Genomic DNA, 16,527 nt, shown 5'->3' with positions numbered 1-16,527 from the left:
TGGAAGAGAGAGACAGGGAAGAAAAGAATGAAAAAACAGTTTGCTACATGATCTAATCTCTCTGTTTCCTTATTTTATGGTCCCTGATTGTGAATTGATCATTTTATCAGAATAACCACAACGTTTCACTATACCTAGTCAATCAGAAATCTTTATTCTTGATGATCAAGCTTTCCAATATGGCTAAGATTAGTTTTAATTTGATACCAAAACAAAAAAAGTGAGTCAGCAACTGCTTTAATGGGATACACATCCCTTCCAAATCTAATTCACAGGTAAATTAAGATGATTGATACTGGAAAAATACTAAAAACACAACCACACAATACTAGTTAAGCCTGGGCTATCACTCATCTATAAACTGTTGCCATGATGAGTGTTGGTTAGTGGTCTCTAAATATATATATATATATTAAACTTTTACACAGCACTCTCTAGTGGACATTTTCTGGATCTGCAGTGTAAACATTCTAAACACATCCTGTGGAGCACTCACACTTGAAGAGAAAATTCAGTTTATTTGGAGTTTGTTTGTTAGATTCATATGCATTATGTCTCAGAGTTTAGTTGGGAAAAGACTTTTCTCTGTGGGGTTAGTGGGGGAGGAGGCAGAGGGAACTGGAAGTACATTTATCCAAGAGTTAACCTTTTGGAGCTGTGCTCTTTACTACCTACTTGTGCTTTGAGGACTTTATATTTAAAGCAATAGTTTGACATTTGATACCACTGTATTATGTGTATGGTATATTTAGCTGGAGCTAGAAGCCGGTTAGCTTATCTTAGCATAAAGACTGGAAACAGAAGGAAACAGGCCTGTCCATCCAAAGATGAAAAAAAAATCACTTACCTGCACCTCTGAAGCTCTTTGTTATATCTTGTTTGTTTAATCCATATAAAAAAACACAGTGAAAGACACTGTAACCAAGGCTTATGTGCCAGACTATTTCTGGGTCAGATGCAGGAACTTTCTGGTCACTTGACCAACTGATTGAAAGTTACTGTTTAATGGCTGGGCCAGGGTGTTAAATAGGCGTATTTCTAAAATGTTGAACTATTGCTTTAAGCAGTTTCAAGATGCCATACACTTAAAAAAGTTCATTGAGGTAGGCTTACATAAGAACCTGTTGACAGGTGTCACTCCAAGCCAGTTGTGGTGTGTAAGGGTCAGTGTTTGGGGCTTCCTTCTTTCCACAGAGGTCAGGGGTCAACTCACGAGTCCTCCACTTCACCTTTCCCTCTCTATCACCTCCTGCCCTATTTAAGCAAGCCGACCATCAGAAACACTCCAGATAAATATTGTGATCAATGACATTTACAATCAGCAGGATTGTTCAGTACACATACACAGCCTACTTCAATGCCCATTTGGACATTTTACACAGAAACAAAATCAATAAATAGATTTCTAACCTGCAGAAGTAATGGCAGAACAAATGGATAAAGACAGCTATAATTCAAACACATCTTTCAGGTCTTATTTTTTATGGTCATTCAACTTAGACAGTTGGGAAGCTTATTGATAAAGGAAAAAAATCATTCATAACACAGTATTGAATTTCTGCCAGAGACTGGCAAATTTATAGACTCACACAAAAACAGTAAGAACAGTTTAAGAAGTGAAGCAGAATGAACGTACCATCCCCACTCTGAAGACTCTGACCCTTGAACCCTGACCTCTGCTTCCATCACAGTGCTCATTTCACAGGTTGTCAACAACCAAGACCGGTGAGCGTATAAAACTAAGAAAAAAGGCCTCTTTTGTTGCATGGCAGGGTTGGTTCAGGTTTCAGTAACATGAGGAAATATTACATGAGTTTGTTAGAAGACAAATACATGCACCAAAACTAACATCTCCCTGTTAAATAAGATGTGACCTCTAACATGCAGGTTTAAGATTAATCTATGCCAGCAATAAAGGTTTAGATTACTACCCAAACAGCACCCACAAATAGGCTACTTCAAAAACAACTTCTGAAGCATATGGAATTGATCTTTGCAATGCAATTCTCAAGATTTTACAGCACAAATTTGCAACACCTGTTTCCATATTCCTGTTTTATTCACATACAAGGGAGCTGGTATTTGACTATTTTCAGTCTCAGAATTTTCAATTTTTATTTGCTCGAACTTTTTTCCATTTCTGTTTTTCTTTACATGGTTACTTCCCCAATCCCCAAAATCCCAGACAGTCCACTGTGATTGTACAAGCGAGAGAGGAAGGTGTGTATTTTAACAAAGCTCAGTGATCAGTGGCATGTTCTCATTTCTTCAGCACTTGTATCCTTAAGCTGCCTTTTCAAACAATGACCCTTCCTTCCCACTCTCTGCCTCATCCCCACATTTCCCTAAATGCACCTTGCCATATTCTCCTGAGGAAAAAAACAAACACTAATCTCCTTTCCTCAATACAATACAGGTGTTCTGACAAAAGCAGGTTTGGCTTCCATCAGAGCCCCTTTCTTCACCTCCTCTATCTCCTTACTTCCTCCACTCATTATTTGGTGTTACTCAGTTCTTTCGGTAGCGATTCTTTGGCTTCTCACCACAGCCAGTAGCCTCGCAGGAGGACAGGCCAGGCTGCTTGCCAGAGTTAATGCTACTCAGAAGGGCGGGCAGCTCATTGGTGATTGCCCTCTCGATCTTATCCAGCAGACAGCCTCCCATGTAGGAGCACTGAGCCGTCAGGGCCTTGAAGTTGGTGATCGGGTTGATGCCAAAGAAGTCACGGTAAGCGTCACGGTTGGGCAGGTCAAACTTGCTGACATTGGTCTTGGCTAGGATGGATTTGAAAATGTAGAACTTGTCAGGGTCATCCACAATCTCCTTGAAGACAAGTTCAGGATCACTGAAGAAGCTCATCTTCTCTTTAAAGGTCTGGACATAGCGGTCCACCAGCAGGCCGTGGATGCGCACGCGGATGCCATGCTGGCGGATGAAGGCAATCTTGTTCTCCATACGGTTTTCAATCACTTGGTTGAGATCTTCGAGCAGGGAGATCTCCTCTCGCTTGAAGAGCTCGCGGCTGGTTTCGGGTGCATAGTCATATGGCCAGAAAGAGCTGACGTAGACGCGGGGGGGTTCAGTCACATTGATGAGGGGAGCTAAGCTCCAAAAGAGTGCTCCGTAGACTCTCATCAAGTCCTGGGTGGCCAAGTTGTCAGCCTTGTTCAAAATGATACGGATCTGGGACTCACGACCCTTCAACTGCCGGAAGAGCATCTCCAGCTCCAGGCCAACATCCAGCTTTGTGGGGTCAAAGACCACGAAGATCAGGTCAGCACGGTCAATGAACCACTGGCAAACATCATTGAAAGGGTAGCCTAGATAGAAAGAGAGACATTAGTAACTGTTTCAACTAAATACTACTACACCCAGCTACTACACCCAGCTGCGTCCTTATAACATCAAATAAATCAACATCACCAATTAAAATTAATTAATGAGGAAGTTCCAATGTATCTGAAAATGTGCAAAATGGGGGTAAAATCTTCTGCCCTGTGCTTTACCTCTCTCCTGCTGCTTCCGGTTTTCAATGATTCCAGGTGTGTCTACAAAGGTCACACGTTCCAGCAACTTGTGAGGCATTTCAATACCAATCAGCTTTTCCAGGAAGTTTTGGCCAAACTTCTCCAGTGGAGAAAAGGAGCGAGAGCTGTCTGCAGCCATAACAATGCCCTCAACAGAGCGGATCTTCTCCCCATGCATAATTACAGTGAACTCAGAGGTAGTAGGCTCAGCTCCTGAGGATTCATGGAGAACGAGAGATTAGAAAGAACACAAGGAAAAAAACATGAAGAGATCCATAGAGAGATGAGGTCTGTGATGGTATCTGCTCACGTCATAGCCAGAACGACACACTTGACACACTCACACATGCAGCTGCCTCTCTAATGGGCGTTTTGGTTTTATGATGCTATTTTAGGGAATCTTTCTTTTTGATATATGTATTGGGTATCTGCTTGAATGATCAGCCTGGATTGTAGCACAAATTATTACAACATTAAACATTGTTGACAGCTAATTTTAAAAGAAAATGTGTGTTACATACCTGTGTAGAGCTGGTAGGGGCTGTCGGTCAAGCCCAGGAGGTAATTGATCATGGAGGACTTGCCTACACTCCAGGGTCCCAGGAACAGCACCATGGGCTTGGAAGTAATTTCTCCATCTGTGAATGAAAGACAACAGAGATTAAAATCTTAGTAGGATGGCTAAATGATGAAGGGGAACCTCTCAAGTTCATCCCAAGTTTTATATTTTGTGTTCAGTTACACAGAGATGTAACCATCTGCAAAATTGTGTCAATTATATTTGTTTCTGATTTGAAAAAAGAGCTGTTTGTGTGTTGAACTGATGCCAAACTTGTGTTGCAGTCTTCATTTCCTTTAATGTTTCATGAAAAGATAGTTTAAACAAAACAGCAGTCCATCCAAAATGTATTCTTGGATTGTTTTTGGGATGAGCTTTAATTCAATTTTGAGAGACACCAAGAAGCACACCAGAATAGCACTGTCACTCTCAATCCAGAGCACAGAGGAAAAAAGAAAAGGATATGGGAAAAGAAAAATGTATCAAAGCTGTTTAATAGCAGTTTAATATCTAAGCTCAGCGAATTGCTGCAACCATGTCTCAGTGATACATAGTTAAGCAGTGTCCATACTATGACAAAAGACTTAAGACGGTAAGACTTTCAAAGCAAGCTGGATGTGTGTGGGTATGACTTAAGGTTAGGGTAAAGCATTATATAATGCATTATGTCACTGAATGTCCTCACTAAACTAGCTATACAAGAGCAAGCGTGTGCGTGTGTGTGTGTGTGTGTGTGTGTGTGTGTGTGTGTGTGTGTGTGTGTGTGTGTGTATGTGTGTGTGTGTGTGTGTGTGTGTGTGTGTGTGTGTGTGTGTGTGTGTGTGTGTGTGTGTGTGTGTGTGTGTGTGTGTGTGTGTTGTGAGTGGACATGGTGTCAGGGTGGTAGGGTGAGGGTTGGGATTAGGTGTAGGGTCCAAACCTGCATAGATTCAGCAACATATAGAGTAAAAGTGTTTGGAAAAAAAAAAAAGATGTCCTCACAAAAGAATATTAAATAATTAAATTAAAAAAATCTAAAACACACTTAATGCTAGTGGCTTTTAAAGTTATGGTAAATAAAGAAGAGCATCTAAAAAGACATTCAGTTCACTCTTGGTCAAACACTCACCACCCTTTCCCACCAGTGTCCCTCCTCCAACCTGTTCAACCTCCATCCTTCGCGGAAGCCAGAACTGCACATGCAACCCCCCACATTTTACATCATAACTACACAACTTAATAGTAGTAGTCTGTCATTAAATACATAATATACTAAATAATATACTACCAAGACATTATTATTCATATTTTAGGAACTTTTCGTGATCTGCAAATGCACATTTCTTCCCTTTTAATTCTTTAGTAAGAAGTATTTTGGTAACTTAAAATTTTTTAGGTGACAACCAAAATGTCTTCTCTTTGGATAACACTGCTGTCCAAAGTGATTTGAATAGATGTCCTTATGACACCAAAGATAAAAGTGGTGGCATAAAGAGCAAAACCAATTTAGTATCACCCTGCACTGTTTCCTATGGGGTAACGCTTTCACGCATGGATCACTTTCGCCACACATCATCTGAAGATAACCATGCTTAAAAAAACTCAACCCATAGAGAGCAGCACAATGTTCATTTTGATCTAAGTGACTCACAGATGTATGAAGACAAATGAAGGGGGAAACAAAGGGGCTGAGCACTTCAGGCAGTGCCATGCACAGGTAAGCCCTGTCCACACCCACCTGTGGCTGCATCCCCAAAGGATCGTCCAGGGTAGGCTGTTAGATGAGGGGGCAGAGGGAATGGGGAAGGAATAGGAGAGGATGGAGTACAAAGAAGTGAAGGGAATGGGAAGTAGAGGAGAGTGAGGAGAGCTCAGTGAGGTAGTGAGGTTTCTGGAAGCAACAGGGAAGGGGTACAGTAACAATGTGTATGGATGGGTGGGAGATAATGGCTGGAATATGGTCCCATATTTGACTTAATGTGTCAAACATGTCAGTCTGTGCACAAATGGATGATGTGAATCTGATTGATTGTCCAGTTTTTGACGCTGTACAGCAAGCTATGAACTTCTGAGGCATGGCACTCAAATGATGTTTTATGCCAAGCCTGAAAAAGCTGCAAGAGGGCAAGCTGTATTTTATTGTGGGAAAGTAGAGTTTGTTCTTGGCTGGTCAATGAACAGTGTTAAGGTTACTGTGGAGAAATACCGCAAAAAGTCAAACAGAGAATTTACAAAAAAGTGTAAAATAATTCATAGAAGAAAAGGGGAAGAAATATTTTTAAAGTAGCAGGAATGGAGGGATAAGACAATTTGATACTTTACCCTTTCCCTAAAGCCTACATTGCTACAGCTAATTACAGTAAATATCATGAATATTACTTTTTTTTTTAAAAATGTTGGTGCTATAGAGCATACAAAATTTCCAACATAGATTTAGAAATATCACACGCAGTCCATACCATGATATAACAGTGAGTCTGAATAAGAAGTGCCCCAAAAGTGGAAAAAATACAAGAACCTGCAGTTCTGATGAAGAACAGCAGGTTCTGATGAAGATGATGCAAACAACAGTCAACAAATCAGTCACTTATGCAACCCAAACAAAAACCCACACCACAGAACAAGGTGAAGCTGAGTGCAGATTAAGCCAAAGCCTTGGTTGTACCTGAGATCTCATGCTGCCTCAACTCATTGTACTTGTAGGCCTGCTCCATCGGCTTGATGGATGTGTGGTAGATCTTCCGCAACCTCTCAAGAGCCGCTGGTGGACAAGAGGGATGAAGGGAAAGTATAATAAAGACGTTAGCAAGATAATTTTCTCTTTTCTTCTCTTTCACATTACCAGCTCTAGTAGTCTATTGAAACGTCTCTGATCCTCACCTGCATAGTCTCCGGATTTTTCCTCAGCTGCAAGTCTCAGTGTCTCGTCAATGTGCGATCTGTCTCTGAGGACAGAGGTGAAATCTTCTTCTGCAAAAACAACAATGACATGAGTGCATCTTTAATGGTCTGATAATGGAGTGATGGATGTTGACCGAGGTGAATGACAGTTTCATTATATATATGTATATATATGTCATATATGATCAATAAAGTTTTCTACCGAGGCAAGTGATTATGCTATTTCTGTTTGTGCATCAATCAATACATCCTGCATCTCAACTGCTGGGTATAACAGAGAGATCATTGGTTATAAACGCTGGAGGGCAGTTTTACAGTGAGTGTCATTATCAGTTTCAGACATATCAGACATCTGAGCTGTCTATCAAATTTTTGCCACCCAAGCCTTCATCTGCAGCTCCTTGTACTATATATAAACCATAAGTGTGTTCACTGTAAACATGTTAGCACCAACCAAATGTTTTTCAAGTGTCTGTAAAGAATGACCACTATAACTGATATTATTTTAGTGCTCTTAGTGGGACAGAGTTCCTTCAGCGAGTTTTTTTCATTTCAGAAATTAATCTATTGACCAATCCCTCTGTTGTGAGATTAAAAACAATTTAAACATGCATATGAATATTTCACATTTCTGCTAATGTTAATAACACATTTCCTGAAAGTAATAAAATATCAGCTGTGTATGTGCATGTGTGTGTGCAACTTAGAGAGAGAGAGAAAGAGAGAGAATCCGAGAGAACGTATCCGCTCATCAGTGTCCCATGTCCACTGTTTGAACATATCGGATTACTTAGATCACAGCTGTTAGTACAATCAGCTCTTAATATAGAAAGCAAACGCCGCAAATAAACAGACAAAGACATTTGTTTGGCATCTCCATGGGCTTTATAACAACTGCATAGATAAGAGAGACAAAGACAGAGAGACAGACAGAGTGAGGGAATTCCCCAGTTTCCCACTGCATCAGGACAGCTCACAGAGCTGGACTGAGTGTTCTAGTCAGTAATATACATGAGACAATGATGTGCAATCCTCTGTCTTTTGTGGTCTATATTTACCCACCTATCACAGACTTATCAGTCTGTGAGACCTGTCCTTGTGTGCCCAGGTCTCAGAGCAAGCCTCCCTGTGATGCCTCCCACACTGTCCTGCTTCAGACAAATCGGCAGCGGCTATGAGCTATATATAGGAGCAGTTGGGAAGTCTTCCTAGTTCACACTTCCATGCCCTGGGGGGTTATGGGTGTTAGTATCCAAGCTACCAGACACTCCCTTAATAGAGTTGTGGGGGAATTTTATAGGCATTTTCAGCATGTTAGTGGAATATTAAATCTGATACAGTTGCAGCTGCACGGCAATTAATTGCAGTCATTGAATTGTAAATCAGAAAAACACAGGCCATAATTTGAATATTGATGTTGTCATATAACAAATCATCTGCATACTTCCTGTCAGCACATCCCATTTTAATTCAGTTTACTGGTGCAGAAAAGATATTGGCATCGTTCAAAATCAATCCTTGACCTGATATTAATATAGGATGGAAAAGAAAGTTGATAGGAAATGACTTGAAAACAGTTTGATAAAATAAAATAAAAAAGTCTTTAGCTGCACATCTATTGACCTCCTTGACAAAAATCTAACAAAAAACTCTTTAAAGTTGCTGCTTAAGTGGAAAACTACCAATAAATGTTCAGATGAAGAGACCTGCGAGGAGGATCATAAATCCTGAAAAGTTAGCGCTGTTGTCAATGGCACAGTATTCATCACAAAAAAGACAAAGTAAAGCACTCAACTGTGGAAAGTCAACTGAAGTCATCTTAGGTCTACAGGACAACACTTTGATAATTTTATCTACACTGCAGTCAGAGTACAGGCTCCCTTCATTTAGTTACACCATACTGATCTGAAACAGGCAATTGTAGTGTCTTTTTCAGTTTCCATATAATTATTAGGGTGTCTTTACACCACACCTGCTTTGCTTTTTTTCTCCACATAAGAAGATTGTGTGTGAATTAGTGGCAGATTCTGGTTAGTAAGAAGCATCAGAGGTCAGGAGGTGACAGAAGAGGTACAATCTAAAGCCATGTTCCATTAAATTCTCCAAAACTAAAACCTAGCAGTGTTGGATGAGAGCATTGTTTCCTGTGAATATATATCAATGTGAGAAGACTCAACCCACTCAGAGGGCTGCACTGTCATGGCATCCCACACCCTAACCTGGAGTAAAGCCACTGGCCATGTGTCAATGACTTCTAGTGTTTCTGGCTAAGTGTCAGAATTACATGTTGCTTTGGCCAAAACTGATGTTGACAATTTGACTGTAACAACTTACAGCAAAATCATCTGAAGGCCTGTTTGTATACAAGCCTGAAGCAAACCTTTATATATGACGACACCACAAATGTTTAAGATATCGACACATTTGCATCGTATAAATGGGGTTAATAAAAGTGTGTGCTAAATGTAAAAAAAATCCAGGGAGCACTTTTAGTCAATCTAAAGATTTGACCCCGCAGGAAGCCAAAAGGAACACTCCAAACCTTGCATAGCTAAGCAATTTTTAAAAAGACCCCCGCATTGATGCATTATGTGGCTCATGCTTTAATTGAGACCCCAGCAAATGCTTCTTTGCAGTGTGGAAGCATTGACACACTTCTAGTTAAGGAACAACGTAGCATTACTGATTCTCCCCGAGTCAACCTACTAAAAATAAGTCTGTGTAATGTTGCTCCCAGCACGGTGAAAGAACAAGAGAAAGTAAAAGGTTAGTCGCCAGAAAAAAGTAGGGTATGAGTAATGCTGCAGTCCTAAAACATGCAGTAGTGTAACATATGTATTAAGGTATGTATATAAGTTGTCAGGTTGTTAAAACAGAAATGAAAATGGGTGTTATCCTTTCATGCATTTGAACTTATAATAGCAAGTCTGTCATACCTTCTTTATGCACTTACTGCACCGATGAAGCAGCAATGCAACTTTATTTTTGTTTTTGTAAATCAGATGAATGCTACTTGCAAAATTGCTTTTGTTTGCGAGAACTTTAGAAACAACAGCTGCAACAATGTAATCTCATAGCATCATGTGTAATAAATGGTTGCCATTTTCAAACACTGAGGCACATCATGGCACAGATTGGCTTTATGTCAGATGAGCCAAAGTAAAACATGGCACAGGCAGGAATAAAGGTAATTAAGGTTATGGTTTAAGCTCTGGTACAAGATGCAATGAGTCACACTATGAGGAATGGATTTTTTTTTTTTTTTTTTTTTATCAGTGTGAGAGAAATCACCTATCAGAGGAAACTGAGGATGATTTAACTTGGAGACTAAAGTGGCTCTTGAGAAAAAGGCCCCATAAATGTAACAGGACTGTATCTACATTACACAAAGCTTACTCAAGCTTCTGTAACTTGACTCATCACCAAGAAGAGTGGTGTCTTTTAACACTTGTCTCTTGAGTGGGCCTTAACTGCTGTGCACTTGTTAACACCTTCCAATCCAGTCAATCCGTGATTGAGGACAGAGCTCTGCAAAGATCAGAGAGGTAGTGTTGCCTGTGGATGGCGGGCCTTGCATCAGCGCTCAAAATGAACCCTGCAGGCGCCAGGGGAATTGAACCCCCGACATCTGTGGCCAGGACCGTGTGTCCTCACTGAGCCCGTTGCCACACAACCCTCCCTCAGTTTGGAGAAACATTCTGGTGGCATCGGCACATCCAGTAGGAATGTTGGTGATTTAAGCCTACCGTGGCCTCCGAGTAAGTCATGCCTCAACTATAGATCCTTATGTGGATGCTGTTCTGTCATCAAATACAATGTCAATTAACAAGTGTAAAACTCTGCAAAGATTAAAAGTGCTCAAGTTTAAAGACCCCTTCTACTCTACTGTGTTTTCCTTCACCCAAATATTCAAATTTAATTGTACAGACTCATATATTTACAGAATTACAGAATCTCCTGAAGGCAGAGGGGAGTTGACTGCTCTGTATTTCCCCCATGTGCACATAACAGCTGCATGATATAATGGAGACAAGTTTTAAATGTACGTTGGAAGCTCTCAGTGTCACTCTGAACAATAAATATGGATTATTTGATGCACTCAAAGCATACAAACAGGAATTAATCCAATGTGTATTTATTCTTCTGTAGACGTGCATGTGTGTGTTTGTATGTATTTGCAGTCATATGCACGTACACGGTACATATATATTAGGTAAAACCCCAGGATGTGTAAAACCCCAGGATCATTTCTGCTTGCAGCACTGTGGAAGTAAATTGAATTAAAATGAACATGATGAGGGTGGCAGAGCTGGAACCTCCAGTCTGGGGATTTATCCTGAGCACGGGGGGATTCAGGCAACCTTAACTGAAGGCCAGGGGCTTCCACTGGAAAGATCCATGGAGAGGTGTCTATTTTTTTCAGTTCAAACAGAGTGGACAAGATTTTTACATACAAATTGCTTTGTAAAATACCCAAGGATTTAAATGGTATCAATGACACACACACAAGCCAGTTTTCTTGCTAAGTTTAGAAGGACTTTGCATCTGCATTTCACTGGAAACAGAGTCTAGTTTAGTCTCAATAAAACCGTACCCATAAAAATACCCAGTTCTTTCTCAAGCAAGCGTCAGAGGTGTGAACATAGTCAGCAGAGCTTGCGTAGGGTGTGGTGAGAAGAAGCCACGGATGGCAACAGGTGGCGAAGCATGTGGAGCTAGTACTCCCCCATAGTCAGAAATAGCCCTACAATGGGTCAGAAGATGGACAGAAGAGGGGGCAGAATGGCTGCCTCCTATTTTAAGGCTTTGACGGTTAGTCACTCTGGAGGCTCAGAGACATCCCTCATAACTGGCTGTGTAATGTACTGTAATGTAACATTATGCATAAATGTCAAATACATTGTTGAATTTGGCAAACTAAAAACGTTACAGTCTCCCATGTATCTCACATAAAAACACACAGCTCCTTCATTAGTACAATCCAGTTTTGTGTCTTTCTCCTTCCCATTAGGTCCTGTAAGTTTATTATCTCAGCCAGATTTACTTTACATGAAAATGCTTTGAGAGATCCAAATGTGGGTGCATGTTGTTCTACAGTAAAGGCTGGGCTGTTTTTAGCTGGACTGACTCAAGGTTTATTACTGGCACTTACAGACCATCTTATGTTAGTTACATCCACATTGCAAGTCCTCTAAGGGGTCACCAACAAATGGACATGAAGAGGACTGACAGGCTCAAAGGAAGGTGCAAGGGCAAAGGCACTTTACGCTGAGGTGTTGATCTGATGCCTCTATCCCTTCTCTCCTCTCCGAGAGCCAGGAAAGGTGCCCTTGGGACTCAGGGGCTTGTCTTAAGAAGGGGTGTGGAGTAAGGGAGTACAGCTCAGTGTCCCTTCTACTACTACCATCAGAGGGATGTCCCAGACATGCCACATGCCATCACATGGAGACTGTGTGCCATTAGCTGCCCATGTCTCCCCTGTGCACACTGAGAAGTTCAAAGATGTTTTTCTTGTATTAATGATCAATAATATTAACACTTACATATAAACACACTTGTGTGAAGACATAATTTAGGCCCCAGTGAGGCTGTTATATAACAAAATACATACTAAAAAAAGTCAGCTTATAGCCAGTGTTGCATGTTAGCCATATACTGTAAATATTTACACTAATAACATTTTATATATAATTTGTATTGTTTTGAAGCCCCTTTCACACTGAAACCCTCAAGTATGACATCGGACACTGACTCCTTTTCAATCCTCATTTGGTCAGTCAGCACCATTCACACACGACCTTGTTAGTATTTGGTTTCTAGCAACCCTATAATTATATAACAGTTACTATAGTAACCTATGTTTACCCCTACATGCCAATCCTGAGCAGTGTCCGACCTATACCTAAAACCCTGTCATGGAGCAGAGCCATGGACCATGTTGGTCATGTAACATATATTAACCCATTCACACCCACAAAAATAGAGAGGTTTCCACTTGTCATTGCTGTGGCATGAAAGATAGAAGTTATTTAACACATGCAGGTAAAGCACTGTAAAGTAAATATTATGGCACAGTCAGATGAGCTACCCAGGTTCAGCAGATTCAGCGGCTGTACTACACCTGAAGATTTGCTCAGATTGGTACACCAGTTTTAAATACTGCTTAACCTTACACTGAGGTAGGGAAAACATTATTATGTCATTATGCTATTGTGTCCTCAATGTTAATCATCATGGGGGCCTTAGTTTACACTGAAATTTGGACAGTTCTAATCTTTCATTTAATGCTGTTAATCAACTGGCTTCAGTCTTGAAATTCGTTTGTAACAGAAACACGTGACAGAAATGAGTATACGATTTCACAACACCAGTATTACCATGTCATTGTTTAGGCCCTGCTGCTGCGTTCATTTCTCACAAAATCCACAATGAATGAAATTAGTGTTAGAATATAATATTAATATCTTTTTTGAACTTGCTTTTTCGCACAGCCCAGGGCTGTTAGACAACATATGATGATATGATAGCAAATCAATTCCTTTAGAGGGAGATTACCCTTTTCTGCTCCTCTTTGCAGAGTAAGCCACTTCATTGGAGTTCCTGACAGCGATCGAACCAATCAGTAACACAAATAATTACACAATGAGTGGCAAGAAGTTCATGATTGTCATGACTGTCCATAACCTGCTGGTATTGGAATCAAAACTCCTGTGTGCTCTGCAGCAGAAATTAATACTACACATACGCAGTAGATGTAAAGATGGAGACCACTAAAAGACACCTGCACAGGCCTGCAGAGGAGGTCTATGAGCTGCAGCCACAGTCTAGCCCCTCCTGCCTGGAGAATGCATGTCCCTATAAGGCCAACTGCTGGGAATAAATTGCGATTGTGACAGTGCAGAGTGACAGCAGCTGTGCAGCGTATCTAAAGGGTAGCTTGGAGCTGGGAGGGGTGAGGAGTCAGGAGGGAAGGGGAGTCAAGCGGAGGGAGGGAGGAACTGTAGTGTACAGTGTTGGATTTCAGGAGGCCTTCCAATCTTAGACACCTGACAGCAGCCTGGAATATAGAGGCCTGGCCCTGGGCTGTGGAGCTGAACACCACCCCAAGGACGGACAAGGGTGACAGACAAGGGTAATTTCTCCAGTCCAGATCCATAAGCCAGTCCGCATTTTCATTTGGAGTAATCGGGGGTAATTGTGGGTGATAAGCACAGTAAGATATTCAACTCCATGGGTGCCATGTAATCATATTTATTCTGAGATAGTCATGGTCCCTGTGCTTTACGATGCTATCATCACAGCGACTTTGAATTTCAAAGAGGAGTAAGTCTTCAAAATCAAACTTATTAATTCATGAACTTGTAGAAGATGTAGTTCAAGTATGAAGCAAAGAGACCAAATCTGTGAATGAAAAGATAAAAGAGACTCATGTGTCCAATCAATCTCCCGCATGACTGTCCTCTCCTACTTGGTTAGACTTTCCATCAGCTGGTGCCATGCATTAAGACAGCTGACATGCTGTCAGTCCACATGAGGTTGAACTCTTGGTGGAATATTCCTAAAGAGCTCTACTCAGGTGTATGATAACATGTATGATAAGACATTTGTAATATATAATAAAACTTGCACACACTACAGTGTTTGTTGTGTTTCAGATTTAAAAAATAAAAAGGTTAGGAAGAAACAGTTAAGTCCTCCATTTAACACCTAGTGCCAAAAGTATAATTATAAATCTTAAATAGTTCCTCTTGATGGTAAAGAAAGACCCGGGTAGCATTTCTGTCTCTGTCACTGTCTATCCTTGGCTGGTGTCCCCATAACTGTCACTGTCCTCATACTCTGCCTGTAAAAGCCAATGCCATTCCTGGCTAAACTGCCCCCACAATGGACACAAGAACCTACTTGAACTATTTTTGGCAGTACGACAATTTCATATCTCTGACTATTATGAAAGTTTGAATAACATCTTCTGGATCTGAACAGTCGCCATACAATCAAAAATAATGATCAAATGTGGCAGCAGCACATTCATTAAACCCACCTCTAAACTTCAACCACGTCACTGTTTCATTCATTGGCAGCACTTGTGCACAAACGTGTTGTGCCTCATTGCACCACCCTACATAAACATACAAACCACCAGATATTTGACCAAAATTTGTCTGATTCTTACCTGCTGTGGCCTGCAAAAGCAGCAGGGAGACGAAACAGCAGATTGAGAATGCACCCTTCATGATGGCTGCCAGGAGAACTCTGATAGTCACAGAGACTATATATACCAAGGCAAGAAGGTTAAAGGGCATGAAGAGAGAAGAGGCGGGGCACGGCAGCTGGTGGAGGGGCTGAGATCTGTGTGTGCCCTGTGTATTCGATGTGTTGTGAGAGTCATAGCATGCCACAGGGACTCTACGTGTACAAGCAGCTGACTCTCCTTTTTAGAGAGGCTGCAGCTCATCCCTCTGCATCAGTGCAAGGAGACCTGGGGATACTTTCAGTGCTGGAGACACGCTCAAGGTCTCAGTGATGGTAATAATACCAAATATGCTTCAGAGACTGAAAAACGTGTTTTAAAAAGAATCACACTTAGAATAGGATATGGCACTGCTGTATTTCTTGGCTTGGTGCAGTGACGTACTGCAGTCTTGTCGTCACTATAAGATTGAAAATCGTCATGTAACTGCCAGAAAGATGACAGAATACGTACAGTTTTAACATGTATACAGACACACAAACCTGCAGCTCTTTATACATCAACGGCACAGAGACAGAGAGCAGAGCGGAGACAGTGATGGAACCTGGTCGCTACGTTTTTAAGTCTCAACCTCACACTTGTGTGCTGTTATTGGCTGGGGGCTACACACCCACTGGCCAGAGGTTGACGCCAAAAAATGTCCTGAAGACAGCAAAATAATAGAAAACAAGAAAATACAGGCCAAGGACAGGGTCTCGGTAGATGAATACACTGCCACACACTTCTAGTGTGTCATAACTGAAGATGGAGAGGGATTACTTTTGTATTGTTTTGTTTGCTTGTTTGTTTGTTTGTTTTTTGTTGTTATTTTTTTTAAAGAAAAATCCTGCATAGTATTCCTTTCAGCATAAACATAATAAAAAGGAATATTGCCAGCCTCTAATAAATGGTGAAAGAATAAGTTTAAATTTGGAGAAAAAAATGAAGCAGATAGAGAATCACAATGAGTGGCCATGATTGCTTTGTCCAACAAAGAATGATGATCAAATGATGGTAACAGCTTCAGGGTCCTTGTAGTAAATGAGCTGCAAGTAAATTAGCGGCTGACATTGGAGTTAGCTGTCAAAGTCTTATTCTAGTACAGAAGACACAACGCTCACTTGGCTGAAATTCCGGGGTAGTCATAATCATAAAAGTGTGTGTGTGCATGTGTGTGTGTGGGTGTGTAAAAAAAGAAGGTAAGGGTGAAGAAATGGTACGTCTGGAAACATAAAGACCCCTGAGTCAACCTAGAATCCCTAACACAGCTAAACGTTAGGCGGATTACTGCTTTATCACTCCCAAACAGACACACTGTGCTTAATATAATC

The 16,527-nt window shown here is 40.9% G+C and overlaps 1 protein-coding gene across 2 annotated transcripts; it reads right to left on the bottom strand.

The window, feature by feature from the left end:
* Nucleotides 1-498: 498 nt before the first annotated feature.
* srl (sarcalumenin) lies at nucleotides 499-15,200 on the bottom strand. 2 transcript variants are annotated; one of them, XM_062438921.1, is made up of 7 exons: nucleotides 15,140-15,200; nucleotides 6,946-7,035; nucleotides 6,731-6,826; nucleotides 5,804-5,839; nucleotides 4,049-4,165; nucleotides 3,507-3,740; nucleotides 499-3,320 (listed from the first exon to the last, which is right to left on the bottom strand). In XM_062438921.1, the coding sequence occupies exons 1-7, from the start codon at nucleotides 15,198-15,200 to the stop codon at nucleotides 2,509-2,511; spliced, it is 1,446 nt and encodes a 481-aa protein (XP_062294905.1). In that variant the 3' UTR covers nucleotides 499-2,508. The 2 variants fall into 2 exon arrangements, with proteins under 2 accessions (XP_062294905.1, XP_062294906.1); XM_062438922.1 differs by lacking the exon at nucleotides 5,804-5,839.
* Nucleotides 15,201-16,527: the final 1,327 nt, after the last annotated feature.

This window comes from Scomber scombrus, chromosome 18, assembly GCF_963691925.1.
Source record: "Scomber scombrus chromosome 18, fScoSco1.1, whole genome shotgun sequence".
In the NCBI taxonomy this organism is placed as follows: domain Eukaryota; kingdom Metazoa; phylum Chordata; class Actinopteri; order Scombriformes; family Scombridae; genus Scomber; species Scomber scombrus.
This window is presented reverse-complemented; position numbering and strand designations above follow the sequence as displayed.